The sequence below is a fragment of the Peromyscus leucopus genome, chromosome 22, assembly GCF_004664715.2.
Source record: "Peromyscus leucopus breed LL Stock chromosome 22, UCI_PerLeu_2.1, whole genome shotgun sequence".
In the NCBI taxonomy this organism is placed as follows: domain Eukaryota; kingdom Metazoa; phylum Chordata; class Mammalia; order Rodentia; family Cricetidae; genus Peromyscus; species Peromyscus leucopus.
Window position 1 is genome coordinate 41,204,663 of NC_051081.1, and position 22,593 is coordinate 41,227,255.

General features: G+C 37.3%; 1 protein-coding gene across 11 annotated transcripts in view; it reads left to right on the forward strand.

Moving 5' to 3' along the window:
- Pum2 (pumilio RNA binding family member 2) overlaps nucleotides 1-22,593 on the forward strand; it is an 82,582-nt gene that overhangs the window by 54,534 nt on the left and 5,455 nt on the right. For 7 of the 11 annotated variants that reach the window (XM_028867594.2, XM_028867593.2, XM_028867597.2 and 4 more), the window contains 8 exons: nucleotides 246-482; nucleotides 15,209-15,476; nucleotides 15,842-15,971; nucleotides 16,789-16,923; nucleotides 19,759-19,896; nucleotides 20,934-21,059; nucleotides 21,272-21,393; nucleotides 21,797-21,989. In XM_028867594.2, coding sequence (XP_028723427.1) covers nucleotides 246-482; nucleotides 15,209-15,476; nucleotides 15,842-15,971; nucleotides 16,789-16,923; nucleotides 19,759-19,896; nucleotides 20,934-21,059; nucleotides 21,272-21,393; nucleotides 21,797-21,989 — 1,349 coding nt within the window. The remainder of the gene's footprint in view (nucleotides 1-245; nucleotides 483-15,208; nucleotides 15,477-15,841; nucleotides 15,972-16,788; nucleotides 16,924-19,758; nucleotides 19,897-20,933; nucleotides 21,060-21,271; nucleotides 21,394-21,796; nucleotides 21,990-22,593) is intronic. The other 4 variants (XM_028867600.2, XM_037198138.1, XM_028867596.2 and 1 more) reach the window with 3 other exon arrangements.

Genomic DNA, 22,593 nt, shown 5'->3' on the forward strand with positions numbered 1-22,593 from the left:
ATGTGTGAAATAATGAAACATATAACTGCTCTGTTAAGGATTTGCTTATTTATTTATCGGGGTGCATTTATACCCTTCTATGATTACTAAGTTGGTATATATAGTTATCACAGTAATTATCTTCTCCATAATGTTTCTAAAAATAATTATTGTGATCACTTCTATTATTGCCCAGCAAGAGTTGGGGATAGGTTTTATTCAGTTAACACTGTATGTAATTAGGGTTTTTTTTATTTCTTCTTCAGTTGGCAGTTCTGCAAGTAGTAGTGCCACAAGGAGAGAGTCTCTATCTACTAGCTCTGACTTGTACAAAAGATCTAGTAGCAGCCTAGCACCCATAGGGCAACCATTTTACAATAGTCTGGGATTTTCCTCCTCTCCAAGTCCAATAGGCATGCCTCTGCCAAGCCAAACTCCAGGACATTCACTTACGCCACCGCCATCACTTTCATCACATGGATCCTCATCCAGTTTGCATTTAGGTAAAAAAAAACCCAAAACCCTTTTTATTTGTATGTATACATGTATGTGTGTTTGTGTGTGTGTTTTAATATATGTAAAATATTGAATGTTGGATAAAACATGCCAAATTGCTTTTGCTTTTAGATACTAGCCTTTTGAAAAAGTTCTACTTTCCTGAAATTCAAAGTGAGGGTCTAATGTACAGTACAGTAAGGTAAAGACCCTCTTTTGTATCTTATGTTCTTTTTATGACATACAGCGGTGTGTTTTTTCATGTCTGTGCTTTTGATTTGTGTGTTTTAGAGTATCGGAAAAGTCAGCTATTTATACATGATAGTGAAAGAAATTTTTACCATCAAGTTTTTGCACACCATAAGAAAACACTAGTTATACAATAATGGGATATAAATAATCTAGTTTAGTGCAGTGTTGGCCATTTTACCATAAGGTTATATCAGAGACTATCAGTTAATGTGTATGCATCAGAGAAGTTAATGGGCTTCTCTTACTTTTGAATATGTTAAAGGACAAAAAAAAATGTTTTCAGCATGTTGTATTCCTTTCTAAAGGTGAAGCATTTAGAACTTTTATTTCTATATCTAATTAAAAATTATCCTCACCTCCAGATTATTAAATTGACGGTTACCCTTTATCTCCCCCCCCCAAGCATTTGTCCATACAGATAACTGTATTTTTTGAAGGATTTTTAAAAATATTTTAGACATTACAGGCTGTATAATGAATCCCTATTTCATCAAAAAAATCTGCTATTAAAATTAGGCTTCAGCCGGGCGTGGTGGCGCACGCCTTTAATCCCAGCACTCGGGAGGCAGAGGCAGGTGGATCTCTGTGAGTTCGAGGCCAGCCTGGGCTACCAAGTGAGTTCCAGGAAAGGCGCAAAGCTACACAGAGAAACCCTGTCTCGAAAAAAACCAAAAAAAAAAAAAAAATTAGGCTTCAAATTTTGGTAATTTTTTTTAAAGTACAACTGAAATTAAAGGATTCTGTTGCTGGCTTTATGTGCTTGAAAAGATTTTAAAAAGCTTGTGAATTTTTTTAAAGTAACATTATTAGTAATATATAATATAGTAGTAATATATAACATAATAGTAATATATAAATTAGTAATCCTTTTTTACTCTCCCCAATATATGGGTATATAACTTTTCCTCGAGCTCATTTGATAGAGTAAATGTCCAAATAAAAAAGGTATTTGTTGGCAGTGGTCATCATTTTAATTTATATTATTACATGGTGAGCTAGATTTCTTTATTAAAAGACTCTGGTCCTGCATCCCAAATTCTGAAATTTTGCATTTTGGAAGATTTGTTCTTTTGAATGTATTGAACCTGTACCAGTTAGTTTATCCAGAAAGAGTCCTGAGGCTGCCTTGGAGCACTACAGTGGCAAACTTGGGTAGAGTACAGCCTCAGCTTCAGCCTCCATTATCAGCTTGTGTCTTTGTCACAAGAGCTGCTTGGTTTCTTCTGTTGTTACCAGACTCCTCTACTATAAGATGTACATTCGAAATGTGTGCAAACGTTTGGAACACAAGAACCATAAAAGTGCTGGGCGTGGTGGTGCACACCTTTAATCCCAGACAAAGGCAGGAAGGTCTCTGAGTTTCAGGCCAGTCTGGTCTACAGAGCCAAGTTCTAGGACAGCCAGGGCTACACAGAGAAACCCTGTCTTGAAAAACCAAAACCAAAAAAGAAAGAAAGCCATAAAAACAGGTGTATAGCAGTAGTTTTGTGTTTGTTAAAATTATATTTGTTGTGTCCTGTCATCTTTTCATAGGTAAGTTGCAGATCAGGTTCTGTTTACCTGTTGTTACTGCTTGTGTTTGTTTACTGAGAGCCTGTATAAATGGACTCATTCTATATAACTTGCTAAGAAAGTGAATAGATGTGATGACTTTAGGTGTCTGTAATTATACTACGATCTGGATGTGTGTTTTTCTTTTTTAGACAGTAAAAAATCTGGCTGAATTACTTAGAGAAGGAATTGTAGCCAGTTGCAGGGAATAGTCAACATCTAAGCAACCATCCTGTGTTACAGCCAGTGCTGTTGTACCCAAAGCTTCAACTGGAAAGCAGATACTCAAACTCACTTCTGATAGCAGTTAGTAATTACCTGTCTTGGTTTCTTCTGCAAGCTCCCCATTTCCTAGTTTTAGTCATGTGAAGGACAGCAATTTTAACAAGATTATCCCTGCCAAATTGAAAATAATTCAGATTACATGAATTTGCTCTTTATACCCTTTTCATGAAAACAATCTAGTCCATACTTTCTTACTATTGGATCATGAAGGAAAGCTTCTATGCTTTGTGACATAAAAAGTATTTATTATTTTGAAACACATTGTTGCTCTTAGGGCCTGGCTGACTTCGAATTTGTTGCATAGACAAATCTGACTTCAAATTAATGATGATCTTTCTGCCTTTGCCTATATCAGTGATATAGAAAGTGATTTTGAATTCTTTATCATTGAATTAGATTTCTGTGTAAGTCAGTATCAAGATTGCTGATACATAAAATACTTTAAGGAAGTAGAATTTATGTATTTGATTTTATAAATCATTTTTCTCAGCTCCCATAGGATAATCTGAGGACATGCTTTATTATCACAACTACTTTGGAGACTAAGGCAGGGATGGTGGTAAATTGAAGGTTAGCCAGGGCACTTAGAGAGACCTCTATTTCAAAGAGAAAGAGCAGATCCTCCTGCCTTACTAGAATTGGTTGAAATTAATTATAGATTATTCTTGGATAAGAGTTGAAGTAGTAAACATACAACTGTTAAATTTATCAGTGGTTCTTGGGTTCAGCATTCTCCAAGTTCTTGATGAGACATTAACTTTAAAACTCAGCTTTCCTTTTGGTTATGCTAGCTGTTTAAATTCCACAGAAAGTGCCAAAAAAGCAACAATCTCTGTTTCTAAAAATAAAATTTTTTCCAAAGAGTAAATATGTAATCAGTATATATCATTAGAATTGCTAGTCACTTTTACTGGATACCTATTTTAATTCCTAAGTTTTGAATATTTTTAAAATGAAAATCTTATTTTTAGAAAACCTGTATGTTTTTTGGTAATATATTGAACTTAGAAGAATGAAAAATATTCTTAGCCTTCTATTATGTAATATAAAACCAGGTTTACTTTTCCTAAAGTACTGTAGCCACAACATTGTTATAACTTAATTTCTTATTGACTGATTTTCTTAGTTGACTTAAATATCTCTGTAGTCATTTCGTTTGTCATGGTCCAAATATGGTGCCTTTTTTTTAGTTTGTCTTTTCATTTAGAGTTGTTTCCTCCACTGTTTTTCTTGTTTCCATTCACTCGTTGAAGAAATTGTCCTGTTGAATTTCTCACATTCTTGAGTTTGCTGATTGCTTCCCTATGGTGGTGGTAAGCATATGTTTTCTTGTCAGTGTTTCCTGTAAATGGAATTCTATCTAGAACCTTGGTTAGGTAGGAAGTGGGTTAATGGGCTTTTTTGGCAAAAATGGGACTGGGTGTTCTCCGTTCTGTTACTCTAGATAAGATACATCTGGTTATCTTGTTTGTGAAATTGTTGGCCTTGTTGATGTAATGTTTTAGCAACCTTTTGACCATTACCTAAAATACTTCTTCAGACAAAAGCAAAACAAAAATTTGCTGGGCGGTGGTGTCACGTGCCTTTAATCCTAGCACTTGGTAGGCAGAGGCAGGTAGTTCTCAGTGAGTTGGAGGACAGCCAGGACTGTTACACAGAGAAACCCTGTCTTGAAAAACCAAAAAATAAATATATATATTTCTTCAGAAGTTACAAAATATTGTAACTATAAGTTCATTATTGATGGATTTCCTTTGTAACTTCTGGGTTACTCTGAAAGGCCATTCTTATAGCAGTTAGGATAATACGTCATCCTTTTATTTTCTAACTTTCAAAATAATTGCTTGATGTCTAGTTTAGAGCCAAAAGTTTTACTAAATTTGGTCCCCTCAGATAAATTCTGTGTCACTACTTTTTAGGAGAGGAAAAGAGAATCTTGCTATATAGCCCAGGTTAACCTCAAACTCACTATACAAGCCCAGGCTAGCCTTGAATTTGTAATCTTTCTACCTTGAAAGTGCCAAAATTATAGGTATGAACTACATACCTGTTGAGGTTTACTTAAAATTCTGCCTTAGGGTCAGCACTGCTTAGTGAGTTATTTTCTGATGTTATATTGAGGTGAACAGTCTTTTACTTGCAATTGTTGAATCACACCTTTGTGGAAATGAGCATTTTAGTTAAGGATACATGTTCTGCACCTTGCATTATAATACAAGGGCGTCATGCAGTCATGTTTTTCACTTTAGTAGTCAGTGAATTACATGAACTGGTCAATATTAAACAGACTTTGGGATGTTAATTTTGCCCAACTGTATGGTAATATAAGTGTTGTAGGCAAATGTAAGATAGGCTAGGCTATGCTGCTTAGTCGGTTAGGTGCATTTGTGCATTGTAGATTTGTCAGCTTACATTGGGCTTATTGGAATGTGATGTCCTAAGTCAAGGAACATTTGTACATCACACTTCATCAGGAATACTGGATATTTACAATATTATTTTACTCTTTCTGGAGCTAGACAAGTATTGCCTTCTTGTATCTCCCCTTTAATAGACTTAAAATATGTTAGTGGTTTCTAATTTGTCCCAATGCTTATGTTCTTAGTATTTAGATTAGTTTGGGACTTCTTAGGTATAAAGCACCATTTTGTGTCTTTCCTTGGTTTTGATAGACTAAATGCCTTCTCAAAAATGTGCGCCTCCAACCCCATGAAAAGAAATATTAAGATATATAGTATGAGCCTTGAACTCAATGGAAGTAGTTGAGTGAAAGATGGCTATGAATCGTGAAGGTTCATTAATGTTGAGTAAGTAAATAGGAGTACACTCACTCTGGATTAGACATTTTTAGAACTCATCTTTTCTCCTAATCAGAATATTTTATATTAAAAAAATGGATTATTACTTACTGCTAAGTTTTTTTTCCCTGTGTAGTAGTATTTGCTAAAATTGCTGACTTTGACAGATTTATTCAACTGCTCCTCTTAGAGGAGATGTGTAAGAGTGAACAGATGGCAAGTTGATTGTTAGGCTATGTCCCATTTTTGTGTTTTATCTGTGATTGTTAAAAGCAAAGGACCACTATGAACTTTTTCAGTGTTAACTGAGTAGCATTAGTCATTTTTCCCTAAGACCCCTTCATGTTCATCATTTCATTCTTAGTGTTGTCATAGACTGGCTCAATGCTAGCTGTTTAAAATGAAAACATTAAAAAGTAAATGAGCCCAAAAGGCTCAGACTAATAACTGAAAGAATTGAGGCCAGCATACAGTTATTCCTTTTCTATTACACTATTACATGAGGAGTGGAATGATTTTTTAAAAAGTGTTTGAGTACTGTATTTTAACTAGCCTTTCAAGAAGTAATGTTTACATTATCCTGAGGATTTTTGTTTCCTTAGGAAGGCTTATTGTATAACATTATCAGACAGATTCCTTTCTCAATTTAGTTATTCTTGAGGGTTAAACAAAGAAATTCTAAAATTGTGTTTTATGGGGCAATTTATGATTGGCTTTCTGCATAAAATTTTGTTTTGTTTTTTTAAAAGGGACTCTCACTGTGTGATTCTAGCTGGCCTGGCGCTCACTGTGCAGACCAGGCTGGCCTGGAACCCACAGAGATCTGCCTGTCTCTTCCCTCATGAGTGCTGGGATTAAAGGCATGTGCCTCCATACCTGGCTGCAAATAAAAATTTATTGGTTTTGGTGGTGCTGGTTTTAAGACAGAATGATTTAATTTTTGCTCTTATGATTTTGTTCATTACGCTTAGTATTAGTTATTTTTTTCACAATTGTAACCAGATAACCGACCAGAAGCAGTAAAGGAACAAGTTCATTTTGACTTGTGGTTTGAGGATATAGTCCATTATAGCAGGAAGTTGTGTATCAGGATAGTGAGGTGGTTGGTTACATTGTATATGGAGTTAGGATTTATAGAGACATGACTGGTAATGCTCATTTTGTATCTTCTCATTCATTCTGGGAATCCCGGGTGTGGGATGGTTTGTCCACATTCAGGGATGGTTTTCCTCAGATAAACCATGCTGGAAACACCCTCACAGATGAGCCTTGCAGACTGTATCCTGTTCATTCCAAATTCAGTCAAATTGACTGTGAAAATTAACCATGAACCCTTGAAGCATATCTGTAACATTGTGGTGCTAATGTTTAGATGATTCCAGATTTAAGACAGAATACTTGGTTGGTCATAACACTTTGGCACTAGATCAGTTGAGGCCTAAGTTTAAATTTGTACAATTTGGACTTCTTGTCCAAAACTTAAATCTTTGAGCACTCAAAAGTCTCCTGTTATTTGGAACATTTTCATTCAAGTTTTCAGCCTGAGCATACTCAGCATTGAATTCTACACAAATACTCTAAAATCTGAAAATCTCAGAAACACTTGAAGTCCTGAGCATTTCACATGAGGAACACTGTTGCCCTAGACCTCATGAGGTCAAGAGTTTGCAATTAAGTGCCCTTGCTGAACTTTCCAGAAGTTACTATATGAAAGGAGGTATCATGCAGAAAGAAGTAATTTATGGTTACAGTTTGACTCCAATGGCACACTTGATTTTTAACTCAAGGATCCACTGTATGTTCACATAAGCCTGTGAACTGTGTTGTCTCCTTCATGTAGTTTTTCCTTTTTCTCTATATTCCATTGACTGAACTGTATGTGCCATTACATTTTTAAATGGAGAAGATTTATGGGATGGGAGATAAAATTTTAAGTCTAAATTTTTATATATGTTTTAAAATTCATGCCCACCGCTGAAATATTTTGTAGATGAGAGCTTTTGCTTGTGTTTGTCTACTTGATTTTCCAGCTTTGCTGACTTTAATTGATCATTAACTGTCATTATTTGCCCATTGTCTGTCTTCCCATTTCATTTTCACACTGTAGTTCGAAAGCCTGAGAGCATTGTAAAGGTACCAACTAATGGCTTCATTTAGTGTCATCATTTTTTTTCAAGTTTTTAAAAAGAAATTTTATTAACTGGCAATCATTAGAAAAGCGCAATCAAGGATCTGTGAGGCAGTCTTGAAGTACACTTAAAAGAACTGCCTGTCCTGGAACTTGCTCTGTAGACCAGGCTGTCCTTGAACTCAAGAGATCTGCCTGCTTCTTCCTCCCAAGTGCTGGGATTAAAGGCGTGCGCCACCAGTACTAGAAAAATCTTTTAAAAATAAAAGCAAAAACCTCATAACTATAAAAAAATTCATTTTTTTTTTATGGTACAATAGTTACATACATACCCAATAAAAAATGGAAACCTGATAGCAGACCTTACCCAATTGCAGTGACTAGACGGATGGAGCACCCAGAGATCGATGTGCTCATTTCATGAGCTGACTTAGGACCGTAGTTGCTACTCTAGTGCATGAAAAAGATAATCTTATCAGTGAGTTGGACTGGAGTAATTGTATGTCTGAAAGAGGGGCAGTGAGAGTATAAGTTTTGTTTGACTCACACAAGTAGATAGACACACACCATTTTTAAATGAAATGATTAATTTTCAGTCATAAAATCAAGAGAACAGAAATTTTGATTATGCCTATATGGTTTATTCAGATATTTCTCAAAGGATTGTTTTATTTCTTTGTAATATTTATGCAAATAAATTAAAAGGATCTTATTTTATAATTTTAGAATCTCAGATTTGTTTTGTTTTGTTTTTTTGTTGTTGTTTTCTTCAAGACAGGGTTTCTCTGGTAGTTTTGGTGCTTGTTCTGGAACTCACTCTCTTGACTAGGCTGGCCTCGAACTCATAGAGATCTGCCTGGCTCTGCCTCCTGAGTGCTGGGATTAAAGGCATGGGCCACTGCCGACGCGTAAATGTCTTACGTCTTTAAAAGAATACTGTAAATAGAATGTAAATAACAAGTTTTACTCATAATTACTAAGATGAATTGCTTATTCAGTGTCTTTTATGTAGTTGATTAACTTCTGCTTTAGATTTGGTTTGTTGTGGTTTGTTAGTGCAGAATTTTTTTTTGGTAGTGCAGAGAAATGAACCAAAGGTAAGTGCTAAACACCCAATTATCCAGCACAGATTTATCCGAAATTGAATACTTAATGTGATATACTCTAGCTGAGAAAAACCACAACCTCTCTTCCCTGTCATCGTTTGTACATTTGTGGTGCTCTCACGTTATTTTATTAAATAATTTAGTTCTACAGGAAGATAGTAATTCTCTGCAGTAGAAACAGTAATGTTCCTTTGTAGTTCATACTAAGTTTGTTGTTGGCAGGTTTGTGGTTAGAATTGTTTTGAGGTTTATTTTTCCCAATACATTACAAGTTAGAAAGCCCAGACCTTTCCATAACTTTAAGAGTTACCAAGACACACTGGACAGTGGCGCACGCCTTTAATCCCAGCACTCGGGAGGCAGAGCCAGGCGGATCTCTGTGAGTTCGAGGCCAGCCTGGGCTACAGAGTGAGATCCAGGACAGGCACCAAAGCTACATAGAGAAACCCTGTCTCGAAAAAAGGGGAAAAAAAAGAGTTAAGTAGGCTGGTACACTCCTGTGATCCCAGCATTTTGAAGACTGAGGCAAGAAGATTTGTAAGTTCAGTACCAACCTGGGCAACAGTTTGTGGTAGCAGATTGACTCTCAACACGTTGTGGATTTCAGGTTTCCATTTTCTATTGGATATGTATGTAACTATTGTACCATTAAAAAACTGAATTTTTTTTTTATAGTTATGAGGTTTTTGCTTTTATTTTTAAAAGATTTTTCTAGTAGTGGTGGCGCACGCCTTTAATCCCAGCACTCGGGAGGCAGAGCCAGGCGGATCTCTTGAGTTCGAGGACAGCCTGGTCTACAGAGCAAGTTCCAGGAAAGGCGCAAAGCTATACAGAGGAAACCCTGTCTCAATCTAAACAAACAAACAAACAAAAAAAAAAAAAAGATTTTTCTAAGTTTGGTACATCTTTCACAATATCTTTCTAGTTGAGTTCTTTACCACTTAATAACACCAAGGGAGAAAATAAATATGTTTGTGTGTGTTCAAGGTACAATTTGTGTTCATAACAAATTTTGATACTGCTAGCAATCATGGCTTAAGAGAAATAACCCTGCTCTTATATATAATTCATAACCTCAATCAAGAAAGGCTGCTGAGTTGCTGCAGAGATGGCTCAGCGCTTAAGAGCATGTAAGTGTTCTTGGAGAGGACTGAAATTCAGTACCCAGCATCCTTCTCACTGTCAGGTGTCACTTTGGTTCTAGGGGATAGATACCCTCTTCTCATCTCTGAGGGCACCAGGGGTGTATATGGTGCACATACATAGACACAGGAAAAACACACTCACTCAAAAAGAAATCCAGATACACCTCTGTGGTCTTTTCACTATGGCGAAAAGTATCGGAGAAAAGCCAAGTGAAGCCAGAAAGGATGAAGTAACCTTTGTCCTTTTGCCCATGGTAGTTAACTAGTAGAAATTTACCTTGCTGATCTTTTGATGGAGATGAGAAAATGAGTTTTCAGAGTATTCTTGTGTTCATTGATCTAGAAAGGAGGTAGTTTTCATGAAAGAAATCCAAGCAGTTTTGAAACCAGACAGAATCATTCTCTTTTGATAGAATAACGGAGGTAGAACTGTATGTTTTTGAGGGAGATGATATACCAGTCTGAATACTAAGTGGGTCATATGTTAAAACCTGGTCTGTTTAAATAGTCTGAGTGAAAAGGGTTTAAGTACCTTCTGTGGTGATGATACCATACACCATACATTTAGTTAGAGCCCTAGAGACTACAAGATAAGACTTCTAGGCTGCTTTTAGAAAAGAATCATAGACAATAGAATACCAGATACTTCTGTGTGAAAGACCTTCTGGTCTGCACTTACCCAGTGTCTCTGTACGTATTCTCACAAAATTATACATTTAACATGACATACTTGCTACATTTGTGCTTTTAAATATTAGCCTATTAAGATGGCATCAAACTTCTTACTATCATTACTTCATTATTTAAATATGTAGTCCTTAAAATAAAATTTGAAAAAAATTTCTTTGTAGTTTGAGAGATGGCTCAGCAGCACTGGCTGCTCTTCCAGAGGACCTGGGTTCAATTCCCAGGACCCACATGACAACTCACAACTGTCTGTAAATACAGTTCTAACACCCTCACACAGACAAAACACTAATGTACATGGAATAAAATTAAAATAAATTTAAACATGTAGTCCTTGTCTTTTCTCCAACAAAATGCTTATGTATCTATGTCTAAATATATAATTGTTGCTAATAATTAGAACATTTTACATAGTTTATACCCTATATAGTATTAGTTTTCTAAGTTTACATATTATAAATGATATTAAATGTTTTCTTTGAAATGCAGCAGTGCATTTCTGAAAATTTAAGTTGCTTATTCAGCACAAATAATTAGTAGTTAAGCTTTCTTGATTAAGTTGTTAGGTTCCCTGGCTTACTTTAACACAAAATGGGAATACATTTGTGTCACAAAGGATGACATTGTGTTACATGTCATTGTTACAATGAAACATCATAAAACAATGTTGCCTGTGTAGAGGAACATAAAAAGATGTGAACTTTAGTGTGTGTACATACAAGGTTTTTAAATATGAGGAAAAAGTGAAAAACAATACATCTTGAGTCATACTAACCTGGGAAATCCTGTGTTATTGCATCTTTAATGAATTGAAGTGACATTGTCTTACTGTCCTTCCATCTTTCACACTTGAGATTGGTAGGTACATGTATACTGTGTTTAAGCATACTAATACTCAGTATTCTAGTCACTGGATGGATAGCTACATGATTTCAGAGAACAGGAATGTATCTTGTATTTTTGAAGACTAGAAGCCTAAAATAAATGTGCAGATTTGGTCATACTCTGAAGGTTCTGGAGGTAGCTTTTTCCTTTTTTTTTTTTTTTTTTTTTGGTTTTTCGAGACAGGGTTTCTCTGTGTAGCTTTGTGCCTTTCCTGGAACTCACTTGGTAGCCTAGGTTGGCCTCGAACTCACAGAGATCCGCCTGGCTCTGCCTCCCGAGTGCTGGGATTAAAGGCGTGCGCCACCACCGCCCGGCGGTAGCTTTTTCCTTACCCTTTGACTTTCTGGTAGGTGTTGTCAGTTTTCCCTTTTCTGTGGCTTGAAGATACAGAACTCCAGTCTGCCACCATCAAGTCAATACATGGCTGTCTCCATAAGAATCTCTTAGAGCAGTGGTTTTCAACCTTCCTAATGCTGCAACCCTTTAATACAGTTCCTCATGTTATGCTGACCCCCAACCATAAAGTTATTTTCGTTGCTACTTCATAACTCTAATTTTGCTACTGTTAGAAAAATTGTGCTGTTGGAGATATGGCTCAGTGGTTAAGAGAACTGACTGCTCTTCCAGAGGTCCCGAGTTCAATTCCCAGCAACCACATGGTGGCCCATAACCACCTGCAGTGAGATCTTAAACTTAAAACTGTCTCAAGTAGAGAAAAATAGGGCCCAGTGAGATGGTTCAACAGGTAAAGATATTTAACATGCAACAAGCCTGGCAACTAGACTTGAGTTTCTAGGATACAGAGAAGATGAAAGAAGAAAACACACAGTTTTAAAGAAAACAGGGAAGAGGGATGGTAAGGATAGGCAGGTCTGAGACAGATCAGGAATTGCTATTCCAGATTGAGTGGGAGGTGAGTGGTAATTGAAGGTAATTGAAGCTAGCCAGATGTGTTCTGCTTGGTTGCTGCATTGCTTTCTTTAACACTGTAGAGCCTTGGCTGGTCTGGAACTCAGAAAGATCCACGTGCCTCTGCCTCCCGTGCTGTGGGAGTAAAGGCGTGTGAGACCATACCCAGTTTACTTTCTTAAATGATGTTGTTAATTTCTGCTATTTAGTATGGCAGAATTCTAAATCATTAGACTTCTCAGAGAAATTGAAATTGTCATGAATGAAAATGAAAGATGATATCATGAAGGCAGCACACCCTAACTGACTAGCGGCATGTCACTTTGCTGTCAGACCCTAGACTAAAGTGACAGTACTGAGTTCTGGTCTGCTTGTTCTACACACCCACTCATAGTTGTTTAAAGCTAGTGAGAGGGAGAGAGTGAATGGGATCTGTCTCTCTCTCACATAGCAGGCGGCCTAATCTCAGTGGCAGCAGAAGCACAAATAAGGGTGGCCAGTTTGTTTGCATGTTCTGCAATAAGTTTGGAATAGTTGGGGGTCTCATGAAGAAACAGGGCAGTTAGTTATTTGTTAATCTCAAATTATTGTTTGTTTAGATTGTCTAAATGTTAGAATTTTACTATATTTATTTTATCATCTAAAAATAGTGTCTTTTCAAGCTCTAATCAATTTGGCATTAACTAAACAAAGGTCATATTGGGAATTGGCTTTGGGGAGCAAATAGAAAAGCATCAAGGAATGTCTAGTATAGAGAAATTACTGATAAGTATTGGTAACATAGGTATTGCCACATAAAGTCACCTTGGCAGTTTGGTGTTGACCGTCATTAGTGCATTAAGGTTAAGTTTAGACCCCACTAACAGCAGTGGTACAAAGAGTGTATGTATAAACAATTAGAGGGTGTAAGTAGCTAATGAGTATAGTTTTTGTAAAAGTCATGCTAGCTGCAGTATTAAAGAATAAAATTGCCTATGTGTGCTATGTATGGAACAATTGGTAGAATGCTTGGCTGGCATACACAAAGGCTTAGGATTTGCCCCCATCACCACATAAACCAGGTGTGGTAATGTAGTTCTGTAATCTTCAGAAGTGATAGCAAGAGGATCAGGAGGAGTTCATGGGACTCAAGGCAGGTCTGGGATGCATGTGACCCTGTCTCAAAAGTAAAGTGGCCTAGGCCTACAGGGGTCTTAGTGGGTAAGGTGCTTGCTACCAGGTTTGAGGACCTGAGTTTGAGCCCCAGGATCCACATGATGGAATGAGAGAACTGACTTCTGTTGTCTACCCCCATCCCACCCCCAAAGAAATGTAAAATAAATAATGTGTGGTAAATCAGTCATTCATGCAATTATATAAACAGATAATGAGAACCAGTTTTCGGGAGTGATAAAACCTGAACAGAATTTGAAATACTGAACTTTATAACACAAGTATTTCACTTGTGACTACCTAAATAATTAGAACTGAAATAGAATTTGGTTAAATTACACACTTTAAATAGGATTGTTCTAGAAAGAAATTTTAGGGGCTCTATGTTACATAAAATGTCTGAGCTGGAAAGATGGCTCGGCAGTTAGCACATAATCCTTTTGCAGAGGACCCAAATTCGCTTCTGGCTTTGAGTGGCATATGACTGACTATTATTCCAGCTCTAGGGCAGTGGTTCTCAACCTTCCTAACACTGTGACCCTTTACAGTTAGTTACTCATGTTGTGACCCCCAACCATAAAATTATTTTCTTTGCTACTGTTATGAGTCATAATGTAAATATCTGTCATGCAGGATATCTGATAATGCGACTCCCAAAGGGGTTCAGTCTACAGGTTGAGAACTGCTGTTCTAGGGAGCTTTGATATTTGTCCTCTAAGGAAACCACCACCTGGGTGCATACATCCACATAAGTGTATACACTTTAAAAATATCAAGTCTTCTTCCCCTAAGATTCAGGTTGTCATTTAGTAAGTGTGTTAGACATCAGTTCTCTAGCATGTAGTTTGATGTAGTTTGAGGATACTTAACAAAGGGTGAGTGATTCTCAAATGTTTACTGTACTGTAAGGGTAGGAATTCACAGAAAGGAAATTAAGTTAGGGTAGTTGCTAGAGGTAGAGGGGTAAAGAGTGCTGTTCACACTGCTGTATTAACTTCCTGTTCCCGAGCCTTTTCATACCTTTTGAAAAGGTAACATCTTCCTCCCACTTTGCACACTGGTATTTGGTTCTCTCTACACTGGCCTGGGCTGACTCTGTAGCACGACTGTATTTAATGTACAGTTGGTATAAGAGAAGGCTGATGGTGGATATTGTTTTGTAACTGCTAAATCTGAATTTTATAGTTGTCTTTACATTTTCCTGTTTTAAAAGGACACTGTCAAGTACTTTAGCTACTATTCAGAATAGAAACAATTTCCTCATATTTAAGTTTATTTCTGTTACTGCCTTTTATTTTCTTGTATGGAATAAGTGTATATTGGAGGCTTGTGGTTATGGTTCTAGGAATAACTGCTATTCGTTACTACTATTCCTTATCTACAGGATAATAGCATTTTATGGGGACTATCTTCAATGAAACATTTTCAAAAAAGGTTTCAAAAAAGTATGCTATGGGTTCTTTAAAAGTTTCAGACTTGTCTTTACATAGAAGTATATTTGAAAATATATTTTTAATATGTTCCCCAAAGGTATAGATTTACCACTCAATGTTATTCCATTGTACCGTAAATGAATCTTTTTTCCTGTGGTGTTGGATAGAACTCAGGGCCTTGAGTATGCTAGGCAAACACTCTACCACTGAGCTACATCCTGAGACTGCAAATGAATTTTGAATCATTTTCATGGCTACAGATTTGCGTTTTACTAGGTAACTATAACATACTTGTTAATATAGTTGAAAGCTTTGTTGAAGCTTACTGACTCAATTTAAATTGTAATTTATCTGTGGAATACCTTGTCAAAAATATTTGCTGACCACGGCTGCTTTGTTGTAGGAGGACTGACAAATGGTAGTGGTCGCTATATCTCTGCAGCACCTGGAGCAGAAGCAAAATACCGAAGTGCCTCAAGCACTTCCAGTCTGTTTAGCTCCAGCAGCCAGCTCTTTCCTCCTTCTCGGCTTCGCTATAATAGGTCTGATATCATGCCTTCCGGCCGTAGTAGGTTATTGGAAGATTTCAGGAACAACCGCTTCCCCAACCTTCAGCTCAGAGACCTGATTGGACATATAGTCGAGTTTTCTCAAGACCAGCATGGCTCCAGGTATGTGGTTATGGTTTCTCACATATCTGTGTTTATCTTCCTCGGCTATATAGTAAGACTCTTTTTCTGTCTATCCTTCATTCCTTTCTTTTCTTCCTTTTTTTTTTCTTAAAGGAAGGTAAGAGTTTTTAATTTTGCTGACTGAAGTGGCATGTGCCTGAGGCTGCCCTAAGCTACATAGTGATTTTTAGGGCAGCCTGGGTTGTATTGTATTGCAAGATCCTTTTACACACACACACACACACACACACACACACACACACACACACACACACACACACACACACACACACAGTGGGGCATACAGATGACTTTAGAAAGATTGTTTTTAGCTTATCTTGGGATTTAAATTTTTTCCCTTATAGATTCATACAGCAAAAGCTAGAGAGAGCCACTCCAGCTGAGCGACAGATGGTATTTAATGAAATTCTACAGGCAGCCTATCAGTTAATGACAGATGTTTTTGGAAACTATGTTATACAGAAGTTTTTTGAGGTAAGTACATTTATATATATGCTCATTCAGTTTTGCTAGCAAATAGCTCTAAAGTTGGGCAGTAGTCATTCTCAATAAAAATGAACTAAGATCAGATATTTGAAAATCATATGTCCAGGGCTAGTAATACTTGTCCTACGTGCATAAAGACCTGAATTTGGGCCCCAAGTGCCCACATAAGTAGCTAGGCATGTCAGTGAGGTTCTGTAATCCCAGCACTGGGGGACCAGAGACAGGAACCCTGTGGCTTTTTGGTGAGGCTGCCTGCCTGAATAACCAATGTCCAGTTTTAGTGACACACAGACCCTGTCTCAAAAAGGCTAAAGTAGGGCTAGACAGATGGCTGGCTCCACAGTTGAGAGTGCTTACTGCTTTGATTAGGGTTTGTTTCCCCAGCACCCATATAGTGAGACTCACAATCACTTGTTCCGGGGACTCTGACGCCTTCCTTTGAGGGCACACACATATACGTTTTTAAAAATAAATTTAAAAGAGAAAGAGTACAGATAAGCCAGGCATTATTTTACAAAGCTTTAGGTTGCACACATAGCTCCAGTACTCAAGAGGCAGAAGCAGGTGAATCTCCCGAGTTCCAGGCCAGACAGGGCTACATAGTGAGACCATATGTGGTAGGGGTGATTGTGTAAAGATAATAAGATAAAAACAAGTTAATTTTTAATGTGATTCAACACTCCACAAAAGGTAACTACTACAAGTGCTTGAGTGTTAGATTTTACTATAGTTACAAAGTGTAGCAGATAGTATGTTGGTCAACTTTAGCAGAGTACTCTCATACTGACTTCTTACTGTCTTTCAGTTTGGAAGTTTGGATCAGAAATTAGCCCTGGCCACTCGTATTCGTGGTCATGTTCTACCATTAGCCTTGCAGATGTATGGCTGCCGTGTTATTCAGAAAGCATTGGAGTCTATTTCTTCTGATCAGCAGGTAATTGTAAGTTGAGATACAAGTTTTGTAATATTTAAAGTTAAATTTCTTTTTATCTCACAATCTGGAGAAAAAAAATGACCTAACAATTTCTACCGGAGACCTCAAGATCTTTTTATAAAATGTGTCTAGAACAGTCATTGCTATTCTAAGTTCCATAGTGGGTCTTTGATGTGTTACCCATTCACTGCTGTTCCTTCCATGGAGTGCCAAGTGATGTTTCTTTGCAGTCACCTACCTTCTTCTTACCTGCAGTTTAAGCATACATTTCACTGTTTGCAGTTTATTCGGGGTCTACCTAGTATTTCTATTGTACGGATTTTAAGCAACATTCTCGTGTTCTAGTTAGTAATTACATGTGTGTGTGTATACACACTTTAGAGCACATACTGCTCTACTAGAGGACCCAAGTTCAGTTCAGACCCAAGCATACATGCCATAATCTCACATAGATACACATAAAAATTTAAAAAATAATAATTTAAAAAATTGTCTTAGAAAAAGATTTACTTGATTTTAAAGAAAAGTGTGTGTGTGTGTGTGTGTGTTGAATGATAAGAGTATTTTAATAAAGGACCAATGTAATTCCCGTTAACATTCTTTGGGCCTCCTAGTAAGTTACGAATATAATCTTTAAAATAATTTGAAATAGACAATAGTATTCAGAGCTATAAGAATAAATGTTAATTTACTAGATTTTTGGTTTTTCAAGACAGGGTTCTCTGTGTAGCTTTGCGCCTTTCCTGGAACTCACTTGGTAGCCCAGGCTGGCTTCAAACTCACAGAGATCCGCCTGGCTCTGCCTCCCGAGTGCTGGGATTAAAGGCGTACGCCACCACCACCCGGCAAACACCATAAATTTATTTTATGTGTTTATATAACGGGAAATTATAAGTAAACAAAAGAGCTTTTTTTCTTAACTTCATCTTAATCATTTAGAAAGCCGGTTTTGACTGTTAGACAGTTAGAGTAAATTCTGTAGGTCTAAAAACAGGAGGAGGGTGGGGTCTTAAGGGTTCTGTGTCTGCTGATAAAAACCCCATAGCCAGGGCTGGAGAGGTGGCTCAGAGGGTAAGAGCACTGGCTGTTCTTCTAGAGGTCCTGAGTTCAATTCCCAACAACCATATGATGGCTCACAACCATGTATGAGATCTGGTGCTATCTTACATCCTGCAGGTGTACATGCAGACAGAACACTGTATATATAATAAGCAAATTTAAAAAAAAAAAAAAAAAACAAAAAACAAAAAACCACCATGACCAAAATCTACTTACAGAGGAAAGGGTTTATTTATTTCAGCTCACTTGACGGAAGTGAGGTCAAGACCTGGAGGCAGGAGCTGATGCAGAGGCAATGGAGGGTGCTGCTTACTGGCTTGCTCTCCATGGCTTACTCAGCCTCTTTTTTATAGCATCCACTCTGGATCACCAGCCCAGGGGTGACACCAACACAGTCATCTGGGCCCTTCTACATCAGTAACTAAGAAAATGCACCACAGGTTTGCCATGGGTCTGGTAGGGGCAATTCGTCACTTGAGGTTCCTCTTCCAAAATGATTCTAGTTTGTGTCAAGTTGACATCAAACTAACCAGCAAGGAGGAGGGAGGTAGGTAAATGTGTAAGGCGTGTGTGTGTGTGTGTGTGTGTGTGTGTGTGTGTGTGTGTGTGTGCGCGCGCGCGCGTGTACACTTTAATCACAAAACTTAAAATCTGGAAGAAAACTCCATTATTCCTGTGGAAGAAATTCTTAGTTTTAGATTTATTGAAATATGGCACAGTAGAGAAAGCCAACATATTTGAATACTCAAAGCTTTAAGTAGGTCATAGGTATCAAAAGTAGCATAGTCTCTCCATGGCTGTGCCTTTGGTATTTGGAAATAAAAGGGACTGATACTGTCTTAATGAGAACTGGTTAATAGATAATAGTATCTTTTTTAAGTAATGGGTTTTTAAGTTAATTATATTTTATAATTCAGTCTGTTTTAGTTTAAGCATAAATCCATGTTGTAGGTTGACTTAACAGGATTCCTCCATAATTGTGTTGGAATATAGTTGAGTTAAAGATTCTTTTGATAATGTATGCCTTATTTCTTAGCAGTAATATTTTCTATTCTAATAAGACATACAAATTATGTTAATAGTAAATAGTAAACGTTTATTACAACTTTTATGGTAAGCATTAGACAACAAGAAAAATGCCCATTAGTAATGACAGTTATTGCTAACAGGTGAAACACAGATAAACCTATTGTCCCATGTTTTACTCTGTTTTATGCACTTTGATAAACTCATACAGACATTAATTATGATTCCTTAGGAATAAAGGACGGAGGTGCTAAATTGGTCACGAAAATAATTTTAAAAGTGTTTATTAGCCTCGGTGGTGGTGATGGTACACATCTTTAATCATAGTATTTGAGAGGCAGAAGCAGGTGAATCTCTGTGAGTTCAAGGCTAGCCTGGTCTATAGAGTGAGTTTGAGGACAGCCAAGACTACACAGAGAACCCTTTCTCAAAGAAAAAAAAAAAAAAAAAACAGAACAATACAAAAAAAGTATAGCTATCCATTTTAAAAGATGCAGGAACCGTGTACACAGTAAAAATTGTAGTTTAAATATGGCAAGTTCACCATCACTGGGTTATGTCAGCATATATCATTAACATTGCTATCCATGACTTGCTTTAATAATTTTCTTTTTGAATGGTTTCTAAATTCTCACACACAAAAACAAAATACTTTTGGGTATACTTTGCTGATATTTTTACCTTTGTTCCATGTGAATATTTTTTAACTCTACTGGATTTTCTGATGAGATAATTTTTTAAATGACTCTTTTGCAGAGTGAAATGGTAAAGGAGCTAGATGGCCATGTGCTCAAATGTGTGAAAGATCAGAATGGAAACCATGTTGTACAAAAATGTATTGAATGTGTTCAGCCACAGTCACTGCAGTTCATCATTGATGCTTTCAAAGGACAAGTAAGATTGATTTTTGCCATTCATTTTCTTAGAGCATTATATGATTTGAATTTAGCATTCTTTAGAGTACAAGATTATACCTGGTGCTTTCTTTAAACATCATGAATGTAGGGAAGATTGGAGAGATGGCTCAGGTTAAGAGCACTGTCTGCTCTTCCAGAAGACCTGGGTTCAATTCTTAGCACCCAAGTGGCAGCTCAAAACTGTAATTCCAGTTAAAGGGAATCTGACACCCTCATACAGACATACATGTAGGCAAGACACCAATGTACATTAAATAAATAAATAATTTTTGGGGGAAATGGGGGGTGTATGTTGGGTACAGTTGTACATACCTGTAATCCCAGCATTTGGGAGATGGCAGCAAGGCCATTTGAAAGTTCAGTATCATTCTCAGTTAGGTATCATGTCTGAGAGCCAGCTAGGATGTGAGAACTGTTTCAAAACAAATGAATGTACTTTAAGTTGTCTGCCTCCTTAGTAAAGTCATTAGATAGAAAGAGTTGTCTTTTCCATAATCTCTAAGAGAAAGAGAAGAGCAGGAAAAAGACATGGAACTGTATTTACACAGGCAAAATAACTAGCAACTTGTACCAAAAACAGAATGGTAAACCCCCAGGCACACTGCTAAGCTGCCTCTTCCCCAAATCCATTCATTTCCATCACTGTCCACCCTTGATCCTGTGACTAGGTTTCCTCTTGAGGAATGAACCCAGGCCTTACACATGCTAGGCAACTGAGCTACATCTCCTTTTTGATCAAAATTACCTTAGGTTGTGTAGGTGGCTCAGCAAGTCAAAGGGAAATGCTGTCAAGCCTGATGACCTGAATTTGACTCTCCAGATCCCACAGTAGGGGAAAAGAGACCTCTATATATGTGTTGGGGAATGCTCATGTTCTGATCATGTTAAACATGGATCCACCACTCGGCTAGTTTAAACTGGGTGATTGTGTTGTCTGTCATCTATCTGTCAGTCTCATACAGTGATTCAGAAATAACAGAAAATGTACGTTTCCATCCCTCTATTTACCTCAAGGTGTTTGTGCTTTCAACCCATCCTTATGGCTGCAGAGTCATTCAGCGTATCCTAGAGCACTGCACTGCAGAGCAGACCTTACCCATCTTAGAAGAACTTCACCAACATACAGAGCAGCTGGTACAGGTAAATGTCACCAAAGAATTGGAAGTGTTTGTGGATTTGGATTTTGTTTTTGTGGTTGTTGGTTTTTTTTTTTTTTTTTGTGGGGTTTTTTGTTTGTTTTGTTTGTTGAGTAATATAATTTGTTAAACTATGAAAATAACGAGGCAAAGGAAGTTAATTGTATTCTTTCAATTCTTAATGATGGAAAGTAATTTTTAAGTGTCTTGTTACAGGATCAGTATGGCAATTATGTTATTCAGCATGTGCTGGAACATGGTCGACCTGAAGACAAAAGCAAAATTGTTTCTGAAATCAGAGGAAAGGTGTTAGCCCTGAGTCAACACAAATTTGCCAGGTATTATAACAGCCAGTTCTTCCAGCTCCTTTTTGTAGTAGGCCTGTAGTTAAATTTATACGTGTTAAGTTGTGGGGTACCTTTTTTTTTTTTTTTTTTTTTTTCTTGGTTTTTCGAGACAGGGTTTCTCTGTGTAGCTTTGCGCCTTTTCCTGGAACTCACTCCATAGCCCAGGCTGGCCTCAAACTCACAGAGATCCGCCTGGCTCTGCCTCCCGAGTGCTGGGATTAAAGGCGTGCGCCACCACCGCCCGGCTCCATTTTTGTTTTAAAAGTAATCACAAAACTAGAAATTTTACCTTGTTTTCTGTTTTCTAGTACATTGGAGCAAATTGAAGTCAAGAATATTTTGACTATAAAGAAAGAAACATAACAGTTTCTGTGTGTGTGCTTTTAACTTTTAGCAATGTAGTAGAAAAGTGTGTTACTCATGCTTCCCGTGCTGAGAGAGCTTTACTGATTGACGAAGTTTGCTGTCAGAATGATGGTCCTCACAGTGCCTTATACACCATGATGAAGGATCAGTATGCCAATTACGTGGTTCAGAAGATGATTGATATGGCCGAACCTGCTCAGAGAAAGATAATCATGCACAAGGTAATATGGTGCACAGCTCTGTGATAGGTTACACCGTCTGTTCTAATTGCACATAGACTTAGCTATCCTATACTTGTGAGTCTAAGGTTTTATATCTAATTTATCTTTCATCATAACCAAGGAAAATTATAACTATTTAGTCTTCAGTACATCAAAGACCACAGAAGGATGTAATATTACTTAAGTATTGTAAGCAACTTCCATAAATCTAGAATGACAGAGACAGCTGGCTGCCTGGACAGTCACCCAAAGTTCCTCTGCAACATTGGGGCATCCATTTTCAGCCTATAGGCCTAGAGTTTTTTAGTCACTTCTCCCTGTGTTTGTAGAATATCTGGCAGTCTCTTTTGTGAAACAGGGACCTGAAGGACCATCTCACCTTGTTTTGGCAAAATTTAGTGGTCATTTTTCTATGGGTCCTGGATGTCCACTCTGTATAACATACTGTCAAACAGTTCACGCAAGATCAGTTCTTTGCCCAGCAGGCCATTTTGTGCAAAGAAGATGAACTCCATATGGCGAGTCTTCAATGCCCATCTTTCTCTTTGAACTGTCCAGAAAGTCTAAGTTTTTAAAACATTCTAAATGCCATATTCTGTAAGTC